The sequence below is a fragment of the Cibotium barometz genome, chromosome 27 (genome assembly GCF_041138505.1).
Source record: "Cibotium barometz isolate CiBa-2024 chromosome 27, ASM4113850v1, whole genome shotgun sequence".
NCBI classification, from domain to species: Eukaryota; Viridiplantae; Streptophyta; class Polypodiopsida; order Cyatheales; family Cibotiaceae; genus Cibotium; species Cibotium barometz.
In genome coordinates, this window is record NC_141072.1 from 37433802 (window position 1) to 37448186 (window position 14385).

At 49.4% G+C, this 14385-nt stretch overlaps 1 protein-coding gene across 4 annotated transcripts in view; it reads right to left on the reverse strand.

The window, feature by feature from the left end:
- The window catches only part of LOC147623354 (protein ANTI-SILENCING 1-like), an 80734-nt gene that overhangs the window by 4009 nt on the left and 62340 nt on the right, over positions 1 to 14385 (reverse strand). For 2 of the 4 annotated variants that reach the window (XR_015269373.1, XR_015269374.1), the window contains exons 7-12: positions 10919 to 10991; positions 10694 to 10784; positions 10486 to 10594; positions 10193 to 10232; positions 6957 to 7073; positions 6791 to 6855 (exon numbers count right to left, since the gene is read on the reverse strand). Coding sequence is in view for 2 of the 4 variants with exons in the window: in XM_086821499.1 (XP_086677625.1) it covers positions 6802 to 6855; positions 6957 to 7073; positions 10486 to 10594; positions 10694 to 10784; positions 10919 to 10991 (444 nt within the window). In the remaining 2 variants the exon portion in view is untranslated. The remainder of the gene's footprint in view (positions 1 to 6790; positions 6856 to 6956; positions 7074 to 10192; positions 10233 to 10485; positions 10595 to 10693; positions 10785 to 10918; positions 10992 to 14385) is intronic. The other 2 variants (XM_086821499.1, XM_086821500.1) reach the window with 1 other exon arrangement.

Sequence of the window (14385 nt, forward strand, 5' to 3'; positions counted from 1 at the left end):
ACTCTCCAAAATATCAAGCATGGGGCTAATGAGTATGGCTGAGAGGTCTCCCTCAGCTATGTCACGTGAAAAGGTAGCTCGATGGCGGTGGAGCATGTCTTGGATCTAGAGCTGATGAGGTGATGGTGGTCGACGGGGAGGCCGGGGACGTCGAGCACGCTGGAGTGCGGAGGCTAGGCCCGAGGTAACTCCTCTTGGGCTAGGCTCCACCTCCTGGGTCCGGAAGAAACTGGTGATGGTTGGTTGGCGAGGGAGGGGCGGGGTAGGGGTAGCTGGAGCCGAAGCTCTCTCAAGAAGGTGTCCCTGTGACTTGTGACTGTGGAGCTCAAGCAAGAAGAGGCCTTGGCAACGCTAGTCCTGGAAGTAAATGATCCTAGAGAGTGGACCAAATCCCCACGAAATAGACAGTGAAACCTCCCGTGGATCTCATAGTACACTACGCAGCGGCATATGTAATGCTCCTCCGTCTCAACCTCTGTGTGGCATAATCGGCAGATCCTCTCCTCTCTGGGTCTCCGTACGAGCTTCCCGGCTCTGAAGATGCGCTCAGCTCTACCTGTCTCCACTCTGAGGCGATGGGATGAAACCCATATCTGGCCAATCGCAATCTGCATGGCATAGGACATGTGAACACTAAAGTAGCCCGAGTGCTGGATGAATCCATCCTCAGTGAGTGTGAGGAAGTGATCTCTGTAGAAGTGCATCTTCGTGGGGAGCTCTGAAGGTGTGATCCATGTGCAATGGGTGTAGAGGCTGAGAAGATCTAACCGGATAACCCGGTTGGTATCCTCGTGAGAGAGCCGGAGAAAAGGGGAGTCCAAACTGTACTGAAGGGGGGGTAGGTGGTCCATGCAGAGCCCATATACTGAGAACCAAGTCAAAACTAGTGCATACCATACTCCAGAGTGGCCCTCAAGTGCTAGCTGTCTTGAGGACTCCAGGGCAAGCCTCGGTACCTGTGGGGATCCATGTGACTGATGCAACTGATGGTTTGCTGTGGATCATACGGGAGAACATCATGACTTGGGGCCTCTCAACTGACTGCCAATCCTCATCGGATAAATTTGGCCCCCAGAAGGCTGCTCCATACATCAAGGCTGGTGTGACGAGGGTGTCAAAAAGCTAGCCCTTCGTCCTGGGCTCCTGGAAATGTGCCTGGATCCACAAAGCAGCAATAAATCCTCTAATGTCGTGCTCTACCCTCCTCGATGATGGCACGGAGGGTGAAGATGTGATCAAGGGTAGAGTAGCTCCTCCGAAAACTAGCCTGTCCTGAGGCTTTGCATCCCTGGCTCTCTGCAAATGAACTAAGCTCCACCTCTAGCACTGATCCATAGAGTTTGGCCAATGTGTGGCCAATCATGATCGTCCTATAATTATTAGGATCAAGTGGATCTCCGGCTTTGAGGATGGGGGTGATGGTGTTGGTGGACCAAGAGGGTGGAAATCCTTCAGAAAGGGCTCTATTGAACATGTAGGCTAATAGGGACGCTAGGGTATCATCGGCATGCGAGATGTACTCGGCAGTGAGTCCCTCATGATCCTGGGCTCGCCCATTGCGTAGTCTATGAATGGCCTTGAGGACCATGCCCTTTGTGAAGAAGGTGGAGGTGGTGGAACGGGGATCTGATGGTGGGGGTAGGGGTGGCTGATGGGGGATATGATAGAGGTAGCGTGCATAGGAGTGCCATGTGTCCGAGCAGGTGATAGGTGTGGGAGGGCGATGTTCTCAGAGTTTCCTCCAGGCCTCTTTGCAGTTCGGCCCTAAGAAAAGTCGGTATAACTCATCCTCTTTCTGAGAGTAGAACTCTCATTTGTTGTGTTGCGTGAGCGTTGAGAAATCCATTGTGCTTGGCGCTTGTGATTTACCCAATCCATACCTCATGCTTAAGACGGGAGCGTGTGGCCCGACATTCATCATCATACCAACAATTCTAGGGCATGGAACCGCAAGGAGACTTGGCGGTAGACCTCCATGTCCAGATGAAAGAAGTGGTGGTGGATGTGTGGAGTATGGTGGTGAGCTGTGATGTGAGAATGGATAGGGGGACAGTAGGTTCCACGTCCTGGAGTTGGCGGAAGATGTGGTTGGAGTAAACAAGGTCAAGCTCATGATCAAAAAGGACCTAACTGTAATGTGAGATGGGGGGGGGTGGTGGAGGGGCGGGTGGTGTGCAAGTAAGAGTGAAAGAGAGGTAGGCATGGTCAGCCTCAAAGGGGGGTGGCGGGATGGTGAAGTCGAGGAGGTGTGCCAAAGCCGGAGATCTCATAAGGTAGTCCACTGTGCTAGTACCTCCTAAGTGGGGAAGGAGGTGAGGGCGTTGGAGGAGGGCCATCGAGACATCCCGTTATAGATAAGGAGACCATGTGTAGCTCCCAGCTCTAAGAAATATCTCCCATACACCGTGGCCTCCTCACAATCCTGTGATGATCTCTGTAGCCCTGTGTCAATGATGTCCAGCTCCTGTAGTCTGATATGGTCATCCAGATCGAGTAGTGGGACCTGATGACTTCCCGTCCTGGCATTGAAATCCCCGAGCAGGAGGACTTCCCCCAGCTGTAAGGAGAACATAATATCCCCATATAATGGTAAGTACGGTGACTGGCCATGCTATGCGGTGTAAGGGGAGTGGCGTGGTGCAAAATAACACACAGCAATGTGGATGACTCTGTCATTGCTAACCTGTAGCCGCACCCAAAGATACCGAGCATCCTCGTTCTTCCGGACGATGCTGAGAATCTGTCGAAGATGGGATCTAAAAAGGACAGCTACCCCTCCAGAGCCACCTACTCCTCCTGATGTGTGGGTCTCGCCTCGGAAAGCTGACTCCCACTCATGCCGGCTATGTATGGTAAGCCCCTCTCAAGGCTCTGATGAGTCTCGATATAAAAAATGACATCCCTCCCTGTGAGAATCTCGCTCAAGCCTCGTGGATTCAACCACAGCATACCATTGCAGTTCCATACTGCCAATCTCAGGTGTTTGGTCTCATAGACCCCGCGTCCCTATTTGGGATGGCGCTCAGTGATAATGACCCTACCATCTCTGTAGATAGCTCACTTGCTGCTCCACATGCCTCATGAACTGTCACCGTCGCCTCACGCCGGTGTGCCACCTGTGCTGGGGTGAGATCATCTCCCATGTACACCTATGTGCCCTCGAGGGCAGCCCGCCTGTCTAAGAAGGCATGTCTGCTAGTGGCATCAGGGAATCTAATGATGAGGGGCCGCTCTCGTCTCATATCCTTGCTTGCCCTCCATGTATCTGCAAAGGGGGGGGGAGGGGCGAGATCCCATCCACTCCTAGCATCTGGCAAAGCGTCATGGCATCCTCCTTGAGGGAAGTCCCCCCTATCCTTCCTGCGTTTCTCCTCCTCAAGAGTCTCAAGAATGATGCTCTGTGGGGGTTTGTCCCTTCTTCAGCACCTCCAGCCAATCTTTTTTAGTGGTATGCAGTTCTTATAAGATTTTGGCCGAGTTCATCAACAGGCAACTTCAGCCTTCTCTCCCATACTTGATCCACAACACTTGTTCAGGATCGGAGCATTCTAGACAACATCTTTACCTTTTGGGAGGCGGCAGCTTCGGCCAGGATGCGGCAGCAGGACCTCATTGTGCTACTCCTAGACTTTGAGAAAGCTTATGACATAGTGGATTGGACCTTTTTGGAGGGCACTATGAGCCGGATGGGATTCCCATGGAGTGGATTCGTGGAGTCTAAGGACTTTATTCTCAACATCTCACAGCCAGGTTCTCATTCAGGGAGCCCGAGGCGAAAGATTCTCCCTTTCCCACTTGGTTTGACAGGGCTGTCCTCTGGCACCGTACCTCTTTCTATTTGTCACCGAGGCCATAAGTAGTTTTCTCTTCGCCCAGGAGACTAGACTTCAAGGATTGTGCCTTCCCCTCCACACGTAGGAGCTACCGCTGGACTCGGAGTTTGCAGACGACACAGCAGCCTACCTTGCTGGAGATGTTGGGAATCTCCATAGATTCGCAGAGGCAAGAGATTTTCTGTCGTGCATCAGGAGCGTAGATCAACTGGCACAAGTCATGTGGGGCAGGCTCAGCACCCACCCCGACTTGGCGACCAATTGAGGCTTTCTAGTGGATCATGAGCGGCACTCCAATACGATACCTCAATTGCTAGGTTGGCATTGATCTCTCTCTTGAGCAGCAGCTCACTCCGCTTCTTTTGAGTATTCGAAAAAAGTTTTTATATTGGAGCTTGACGAGACTATCCCTAGCAGTCAAAGTGGTGGTGGCGAACCAGGTACTGCTTGCCACCATGTGGTACATCACCTCGTGCTAGGCCTTTTCTCGGGCATGTATTGGCCAAGTACAACGTTTGATCCGGAACTTCTTGTGGGCCGGAAGTGATGGGGCATGGAGAGTGATCATTCAGCCATGTAGCAGAGGGGGGCTTGGCCTCATCGATCCAGCTATACAGAGCCGTGCCATATTGGGCAAGTGATTGTTAGAGGACTGCTACCCGGTGGTGAGCCTTGGAAGGATTTCCTCTTGGCCCAGATTTCAGCCCGCACTCCGAGCCTTGGAGACCCATGGTCGCAGAGTACTAGATGGATCTTCACAGAGATGCAAGCCCATGGTTTTAGTCCTGCCTTCTTTAAGGATAGATTCGCAGCCAGTCTACTTCGTGCTTGGGATCATCTCAGGCCAGCCCTCAGACAAATTGTTCCGGTGGCCTCAAAGGAGCAGCTTCGGCAGCCTTTGATTTGGAACCCCTGATCTGTTTACCCAATGGCCACATGCTGGGGACCCAACCGCATAAATCCTGGGGCGCCTTGAGCATGGGACTAGCCAGGTCTCTCGAAGATTGGATTGCACATAGGCAGTTACCTCGGAGTAGGAGAGAGGCTTGACAGGGATCCGAGGTAGAGACAAGCTTAGCATTGACATCGACTCAGCTATTCCTTAGGACTGGCTGACTCCTATTCCAGACCCGATCCCCCCGGTGTGGCTAGGCGTGTTCACCAGACACGATATCCTCGAGGCAGTCCATGGAACAGATGAGGACAATGGTTTGCTTACTTTTTCTATTGGATCCCATGGCAGATTAGATAGATCAGAGCACCCCTTAGAGGATTTCAGAGGTTGCACCTTGCAAAGGGCGAGGGCGATTGGTTTTCGGGCACGGGCACGGGCACGGCACATAGATCCAGCACCAGCCAAGGTGGCCAGGGAGAGACTTTGGCGGCTATGGATTTGGGACTCTCACGCGGTTGTAGTGGGACCCTGGAGAGTGGACTTGGCATGATACCACAAATCGGGTGGAGACTCTAGATGCCCCTTTCTTTGCATATACAGTGCGGCTTGGCCGCAAGATAGAGATGCCTGAGATAGATGGCACACCGACAGCAGCAGCACACTAGCAGTCTCAGGGCCTATCATAGCGCTTCCTTTCAGATTTCTGGAAGAGGCTTTGGGACAGCTTCGGCCGAGGAAGATCACTCTCTTCCTTTGGCTGACGGCACACAGGAGTCTGGCGGTTGGTACTTGGGTGGTAGTCAGAGGTCGGTGAGCAGCTTTCCCGAGGTGCTGCCACCCCTAGGAGACTCAGAAACATTGCCTTTGGGATTGCCCGAGGCTCAGCAGATTTGGCAGCGGATTCTCCGCATCTTCGCTATGGACAGGGCATCAACTCGGATCATCACTTGGGGTACTGTCGCTTGGGCCACCAAGGCTAGAGTGGTCGGGACTTACGAGGAGGATGGGGGAGGACTAGCCCTTCAGGTCTCCCACCATCGTATTGTAGTAGTACCAGTGACAGCCCCACCAGCAGGTATCTGGCGACCAAGCTCATGCCAGCTATGGGAGATTTGCAGTAGCATAGCAACCTGGCACCTCTAGCATGCTAGATGTAGAGAGGCCATTGAGGGTACCCACACTCCGCCGGCTGAGACCATTAGGAGCATATGGCTCAATATCATTCACACCCTCCGCGGTCAGTGGGGGAAGCTGCAGGGAGGTTCTGACCGCATGCAAAAGCAACGGGAAGCCTTCTTGAGACTTTGGAGGCCTAGTCCTTTCCTCACAAATAGAGGCAATGACCCCATTTGGCATTACAAACCACCTGTAAGGTTGTCCCCCACTCCTCCCCCTGTATGAGATAGCCTTCTCCTCACAGAGCAGCCAGCCGGAGGAGAAGCATCTCCCTTTGATCATTTGTCTCCCGCCCTTATATGAGGTGAGGCTGTATTTAGCCCGTCATGGTTGTACTTAGCCCTTTGCGGCTGTTATTCTTTAACTAATTGAAGGATCTTTTTAAAAGACTCAGATCTTGAGGATCGCGAGCCTAGACTGGTCTACCTGGATTAGAGTGTGTGAACAAAGCCCTTCCCATCATTGTAGTTTGATATGGGATGCACCCAATCTACAGTCTTACAGGTTCATCATGGATAGGTGATCCATTCCACAATAGCTCGGGGATGAGCCTGTGAGCAGTTGCCGTTCTCGATCTGTGGCTCTAGGTTTTAGAGAGTGACCCTATCTGTTCCACCAATGAAAGTGCCTGCATCATGTGCTCACTATCAGTGAAGGCCTGGTTAACTTCACACTTGCCATCTCATCAGCCCCCCACCCCCAACTCCATTTTTCATGCTGCATTAAGAAGCATGGTTTTCTTAACAAACTGTTTAAGATTGCTCCCAGGAAATTGTTCTCTGTCTTCTTAAAATGAGCACAAAACCTACAATCTACCACTCACTAAAAGAATTTAAGTTCTTGAATGATCCCGCATAAATTTTTTGAATTCAGTCATGACACTCACCAACAAAACCATCAACCTTTTTTGTTACTGCCTCTCCTTATATCATCAATTTCCTTCCTTTGCTTCTGAAACAAATAACTTATATATCAAACTATGTAATAGGAAACTTTTAATGCAAATGCAATACATTCTTTACTCCTGATAAAGTAAGCAAGAAACAAGGCACCTGAAACAACTCTGCTCGACATGTCTGCGTAATTTCCTGGAGATGTCTCCATTCCATTGCCATTTCAAACTCAATTGTGTTCGGCTGAGAGCAATGGGAGGTGGACACTGCCTTTTTCTGCAAAAGTAAGGAACTTAAATCAGCCCCTGACCCAAAACAGCTCATCACCAAATCTCTCACCCATCGTCTTTGAAAAGTGCGTTTACATCACAAAAAGTTTAAAAAACAGGACAGCTGTTGACATTTCTGATGAGGCACTTGTACAATGTTTATATAAGTAGATAAATTCAGCCATGCTCATCATTTCGAATCTTCTAGTTAACAGTTTCATACGGTCATTGGATTTTGGGCGGGATCTGGGCCAGGTTCTTGGGTGCTCCTGAAATCGCTGGCCTTGGTAACAGTCTTGGCAGCAATGAAGACAGTCATTTGCTATTCTCCTATCTCAATGCTATCTCAGGAGTTAAATGGTGCCCCATCTCAGCTCATGGGGCAGGCATCCGATGGATTATTCTTTTATCAGATGCCTCCCACTCCATGCAAGCCCTTAGGTGGATGTAACCGCCCCTCTGTGCATCTGTATCATTCTTCACCTCCCCCCCCCCCCAACACGGATGTTGCAGTAGTGGTTTTCTCCTTTCCCTTGAGTGTTGTCCCTAAGCCCGAGTGGAACAGCACCCTCCGAGATCAGGTTACCGGCTTTTGTAGCCTTTGGGCCATCTTATGATTACTGATGGCACGGACGCAAATCGAGACATTTGGGCGGAAGACCGACGGGGCCACCTCCTCCTTTTATTCCACCTCAGCTTCACAGCCAACAGGGGGTCTTCAAGTACATCACAAACAAAGATGTTCGTCTACTCGAGCCAAAGACCATGCCTGCACTGAGTGGACTTACAAGGAGGGGTGTGCATTGCCATCAGCAGCCAACCTTTTTCCTAGGTGACAGAATCAAGCATCATCATCCCGGCCAGGGCCCAATGGGTGCTGATCTCTATTGGAGGGAATGGCACTGGTCTCCTCAACATCTATGCCCCAATGGGGCAAGAGACCAGACAACAGTCTGGATTCAGGTGCACCAGGCAGTGGCAGCATTGAGTCCAGCTGGCTGGAGCCAAAGGTAGGCATGGAGCTTCTTTTTACTATTCGGGGCTGGGATACATATATAGTATAGTACTTGCCAGAATTTGGTAGCTCCTCCCACTTTACAGTTCTCCAAATCAAATAGCCATGTTCAAACCCCGAACTTGACCCGCCTAGACCATTTCTATTTGGATGACTGGGCAGGTGACAAGCGTAGTACGGGCGGGCATCCTCGCCAGCACTACTTTCTCGGATCATGCTCTAATTTTGTCCCATCTTCCTAATCCATGGTGGCAGGAGTTTGTGGGCGACAACAGCTAACAATTCGAAAAGGAATCTCCTCAGTATTCAGAGGAAGCTTTTTATATTGGAGCCCAAAGTGATTGTCATTGCAAGCTGCACGGTAGTGACCAACCAGGTTCTGTTGGCCACCATGTAGTACATTGTTTCATGATAGCCATTCTTGTGGACATGTACTGGCCAGGTCAAATGCCTCATCTGCCACTTCTTGTCGAACAACAGCGACAGGCCGAGCAACTCAGACCGAGATGGCCTGGAAAATCATTGTCCAACCCCTCCACAATGGGGGCTGGGCATCATCGATCCGCTCATTGTTCACGACCTCTAGCCAAGGGCACAGCAGTGGAAGGACTTCCTTCTTGCCTGCATTCTGGCGCGCACTCCCTCCCACAATCGTCCTTGGCCCACAGACATCAAAAAGATCTTCATTGCTGCCCCTATCCACAATCTTAGTACCTCTTTTGAGAACAAGTCTGTGGCCAGCACTCAAGAGACTCTCCACTCACTCTCTTCCAGATGCCACCCACTTGTGATGAGCATCTTGGCCAACCCTTGATGTGGAACCACGTCACCCACCTTCTCTCAGCACTCAAATTTCTTGGGGGCATCTAAATTCAGTCACAGCCCAAACAGGAGGCTCCTGGCTACACTTCTGAGAGCTGTCCCTCCCTCTATGTTCCTGAGAGTTGTCCTCCCCCCCACATGCTGCAGGAGAGGCTCGCAGACCCTCTGGGTGTTGCTCACCTTAGACTTGCCATCGACTCGGCTATTTCCCAGGACTCATGCATTGTGCGCCCTCCAGAAGAAGACACAGTGCCACTGCCATGGGATTGCCCGAAGGTGCAACACATTTGACCGAGGATTCTCCAATTGTTCCACCTCCAAACCCAATTGTTCCACGTTCACCACATGGGGAATGATTGATTAGGGCCATGGAAGTCAAAACCGCTCTACTTTACGAGGAGGATGGCATGGGTCTTGCCCCTCAGCTCATATATTTTCGCAATTCGGCCACTTGTGCCTGCTTGGTCCCAACGCCCGAATGGACATCAAGAGTTCTGGGTGAGCTAGTGGTGTGAGCTCATCAGCAGCATTGCCACCTAGCACATTTGGCATGCCAGATGCAGTGACACAATTGACAGATCTGTCACCCCACCAACGGAAACCATCCACTGCATTTGGATGCACATCATCCAGGGGTGATGGAAGCGCCTCAGAGGTGACTTGGATTGGATGCAGCAGCTCCATGCAGCCTTCTTGCACAGTTGAAACTCAGGCCCGGGGGGCAATCTGGGGTAGGCTGCTAGGCGCATGGTGAAAATAGGGTTGGAGAAGCTGATGCTCAGAAAGAGATACCTCTTCATGTAGCCTCCTTCCAAGAGCAACCAACCGGAAAGGGAGCCTTCCCCTCTTTTTGTTCTCTGGGTTCTTCCACTCATCACATGAGGGATCATTTGTAACTACCTCTCTTGAGGGTTGTAGTCTACATCATGCAGACACTTTCTTTTAACCTATACTTAGAAAAGAAATTATGTCCAAAAGTCCTAGAATTCCTGGTACATCTACTTTGAAAAACCCTAGAAAAAAAATAGTGTGCAAGAATGAGACACTTGTACATTCTATTGAAATTTCCTGCATACAATCTCTGATTAATTGTCCTTGCATAGTACACATCCTAAATAAATCCCTCACAAAAAAGTGAGCATTAATGGGGCACTTATAAAAAGTACAGCACCTTCCAATTGAATTCAGCTATTGCCACACATTTCCGATCAACACTTTGAATAATCTTTTTATTGAAGTAATCAAATTTTGAAAAGACACCACTAGGCATGCCATAGAGATGACCTTACAGCTTAGTTGCTAGACATATGGAAGATGTTTCTGGAAAACCTACATACAAAATGGATAGTTTACAATTCAAAAAATTCAACTACACGCATCGCAAGTCCTTGTAATAGCACATGCATAGATTCCTTTCTATTTGTAATTGCATCCACCTGCATGCATATGTCTAGGCATGGATGCACAGTCCTTAAATAATCAAAAAGAGTTGCACAAATTCGTGCTAGTCATTGGCACAGAAGCAAGCAAGCAACTGGGTTCTATATTACACAGCTCACTCTATCCAGAAAATGGAACATACGTAATCTTCAGTTTGAAGATTTCTGCTCAGCTTGAGTTTCTCAAATGCCAGATGTCCTGGGAATCTTGACAGCTTTAAAGATTCCTTCACCTTGCTTGCAATTATGGGCCTGGTCATCATGAACATGAATATGGTTAACACTTAGAAAACTTTTGCCTGATTGTAAGCAATATGCATGCACCAACATTGGAAAAAATCTGTTTTTTACCTCTTGTTATTAATCACAAGGCATTTTTTCTCCATCTCCTCTAGTGCAGAGTCCGCACGCATTTTGCTTTCAAATATCACCAAGGCTTGGCCTGACTCACAGCATAGACAGCAAACAAGATTGCATCATGATTCTAATATCTTGACCAAAATATTTGACAAGATAAAATGAAAGGACTTGACGAGTCTTTAGGGAAGAAAAACTCTAAACACAAAGAATTATTACCAAAGGGACAAATTGTTTCTTGAGGTAGGACCCGTGCATCTGAAAGACCTTGAAAGATGCTTTTCAGCATGTCCTACAATTATACCAGCTGCATTATTAGCTTAAGGTGACCTTATTACGAAACCCTTCAACCAAAGCGAATTTAAGGCAAAATTCATTTTTTTTTTAAAAGCAGCTCATATAAAAACAGGATCTTTAACTCATAGCTTATCATCTCAAGGAAAATGGATTTCTAAAGGGTTTAAGCCTCAACACATTCAAGCAAGGAGTTATGATAATCATGGCATAGTTGCATGAAATGGAAATGGCAACGGCCTCTGGGAAATGGCAACGGCTCAAAACTAGGAAACAGAAACGGCTGGGAAATGGTGGATACGGATGTATGATACATAATATAAAAATAATGAGAAAATTAAAAACTTGGGAAAAGTTTGAGTACACTATCATAATTTAAAATAAATAGTGAGCAAAACAAGCACTAGATGAGACAAATCAATGGGAGATATTTTATTGGAGATCAGGAAACAGAGAAACGTAAACGGAAACGGCGATTCTCAGGAAACGACCTTTCCAGGCTAGGAAACGGACGTTTCCTGTTACTATGGATCATAGACTATGGTGAGAAAGAAATGTACATTTTTATAAAAAATATATATATACCTAGAAATCCAGGAACATGCCCAAATTCACCTTTTAGGAACGTGCATGTTATACACTCATGGTAGTCAACCCACAAGACTATATAACTATCAACTCCATTATGCATAGTATGGACTAGATACTACGACATCCCCACTAACATCATCAGTGCCCAATAGTGGGTGTAGAACTCTGTATCAAGATATGCTCTTACACACGCACTCCACACACACACACACACACACACACATGAGCATATATTCACACAAACGCCTTCGTACTGAGTTTCTGTCAAACCTCCGGAGATGCACGGCAAACTCAGCCATAATTAAGCCTAGCACCAAGGGGAAGAGCAAATAGAAAGAATTAGTACAGCAAATAAGTACTTGATAGGGCTAAAGATAGAAAGAATTAGCACAATATCAACTAGTCGCAACCCGAACAAAAACTTCACAATGTGAAATCTACATGTCCACTAATACGGCTGAATTATATACCTAGATGAATCCAGGAACATGCCCAAATTCACCTTTTAGGAACGTGCATGTTATATACTCATGGTAGTCAACCCACAAGACTATATAACTATCAACTCCATTATGCATAGGATGGACTAGATACTACGACATCCCCACTAACGTCATCATTGCCCAATAGTGGGTGTAGAACTCTGTATCAAGATATGCTCTCACACACGCACTCCACAGTTTGTCTTAAACCGTGCTTTCAAACGATGAGGGCATACACGCCTGAAAAATGTAACAATCACACATGCAATTGCACAAAGTCGTATCAACCAGAAATTACTGAATTGCTACACAATGGCTGATCACTCACTGTGATGGAAATAGCTTACATGGAGTCTTGTCCTCCACCTTCACGAGCTCCTCTTTAACTCCGGTCTTGGCCATGACTTTTTGCAGTACTTCCCACAGCCAATGGACTTGAATTTAATCCATGACACCTGCGCGCAGCGCGAAACAGCAGCAAGGGGGGTCAAGCCATGTAAAGAAAAGATTCAGCAGTAGGGCAATGGCGGGGCTGCGTGTGCAGGCGGGGGCAGGAGAATGCACAGGTGGTGTCAGGTGTGCAGGCGGGGGCAGGAGGTGCAGCCAAAAGGGGGGGGGGGGGGGGGGGGTAAATAGGCAGAGGGGTAGCGAGCAGAGGGGGGAGGCGGGGGCTCACAGGACAGGCGGAAGGTAGAGAAGAGGGGGCGGGGGGGGGGGCTGAGAGGACAGGCGGGAGAGAGAGGAGAGGAGGCGAGGGGCTGGCGGGCGGGCAGGAGGAGGGGGGGGCGCAGGGGCTGGCGGGCAGAGAGGGCAGGAGGTGCAGCAAAGAGAGGGGGGGTGTAGCGGGCAAAGGGGTATGCGCAGCAGAGAGAGCGAGGGGCTCGCGGGCAGGAGGAGGGGAGGCGCAGAGAGAGAGAGGGGGAGGGAGGGGGGGCTGGCGCACAGAGAGAGAGAGAGAGAGAGAGAGAGAGAGAGAGAGATGAAATGAAATGATATATTAACGTCTCTAAGAGGCCATAATGGCCTATTATGAGACCAAAACTGAGAGTACATCTGAAGTTGGTGTCTCATCAAAGAGAAGAACTAAATGAAACTGAAAAGTACAATAAACTGATTGTCTTACAGTTATAAGAACTGTAAGTAAGACTCCTAGATGATACTGAGTAGAAAATACTAGAAAATGTATATCAAGTAGATCCATGTATGCTGATCAATTGAAGTGCTGCCCTCTCCTCAGATCAAATATCTCCGCCATGGGGCTGTCTAGAATGGAGAGGTCGTAGAGGCGAGGTAGGCGCCTCCGATGCGAGCAATAATGGGGCATTCGAGGGAGTTGGACACAATATTGGGTTCCGAATGCCCTCCATAGGCCCCCCACCATGAATGGTGTATTTGCTTAATTAGAATGATGCAAATCTGTAAATCTTCTATTCTTGACCTTTCACCTTCACCTTGGTTTTAGAGTTCCCTTTGGCTGTCGTGGCCCTTGGAATCCTGCAGCCCCTTGTGAATCGTAAGATGACCAATGAGATCCTAGCCTACGCTATTTATAGGATTTCATGTGCTGGTCGGTGGGTCCATGCAGGGTCGGCCTGCTGGAATAATCTCCACGACCTGGAAAACCATGCATTTTAAATATACGCCTTTTCACACTTGCTGCTGGCCGCCTCTACTGGGCTAGCCGCCTTGCAGCCTGGCTGCTTGTCTAGTGTGTGCATGGCGTGGGCTGGCTGCTGGGCAGCCACTGTGCCTTGGCTTCCTGGCTATGCAGCCTTTAGGGCTAGTCTCCATGGCTGGCTGGCCAAGCCCATAAGGGCTGGCCAACAGGCTGCCAGGCCCCCAAGACCAGGCTGACCAAAGCCTAGCCTCATCCTTGGGCTGGTGGCTAATGGCCATGTGCTTCTTGGGCCCCTAGGTGGCCTAAGGCCTACCCCTTCTCTTAGGCACGGGATATAAACCTCTTTCTGGGGTAGCCCAAAGGGCTGCCCCCTTCTCCTACTTAAGACCCAGATCCCACCGGTAACTTGAACTTTTAAGTGTCAAAGGGCATTGCGAGAATCTGGATGTCTGGAGAGGGATCACGGCGAGGCAACGGTCTCTAGAAGGGGGAAGGGGGAAAAGGGGGGCGGGAGGGGGGGGATCACCGTCGGGCTACTGAGATAAGTGCTTGTAACGGTTCTCTGACAAAACCATATCCTCTTGTGGCCTGCCATACCAGCGCGCCACTCTACTTTGGAAGTCCAATGGTGGTTCTGCCTCAAACTGGCCGGCAGCCTGCCACTCTCTGCACCGGGATCCTCAGGGGCCGCGACCTGGTGC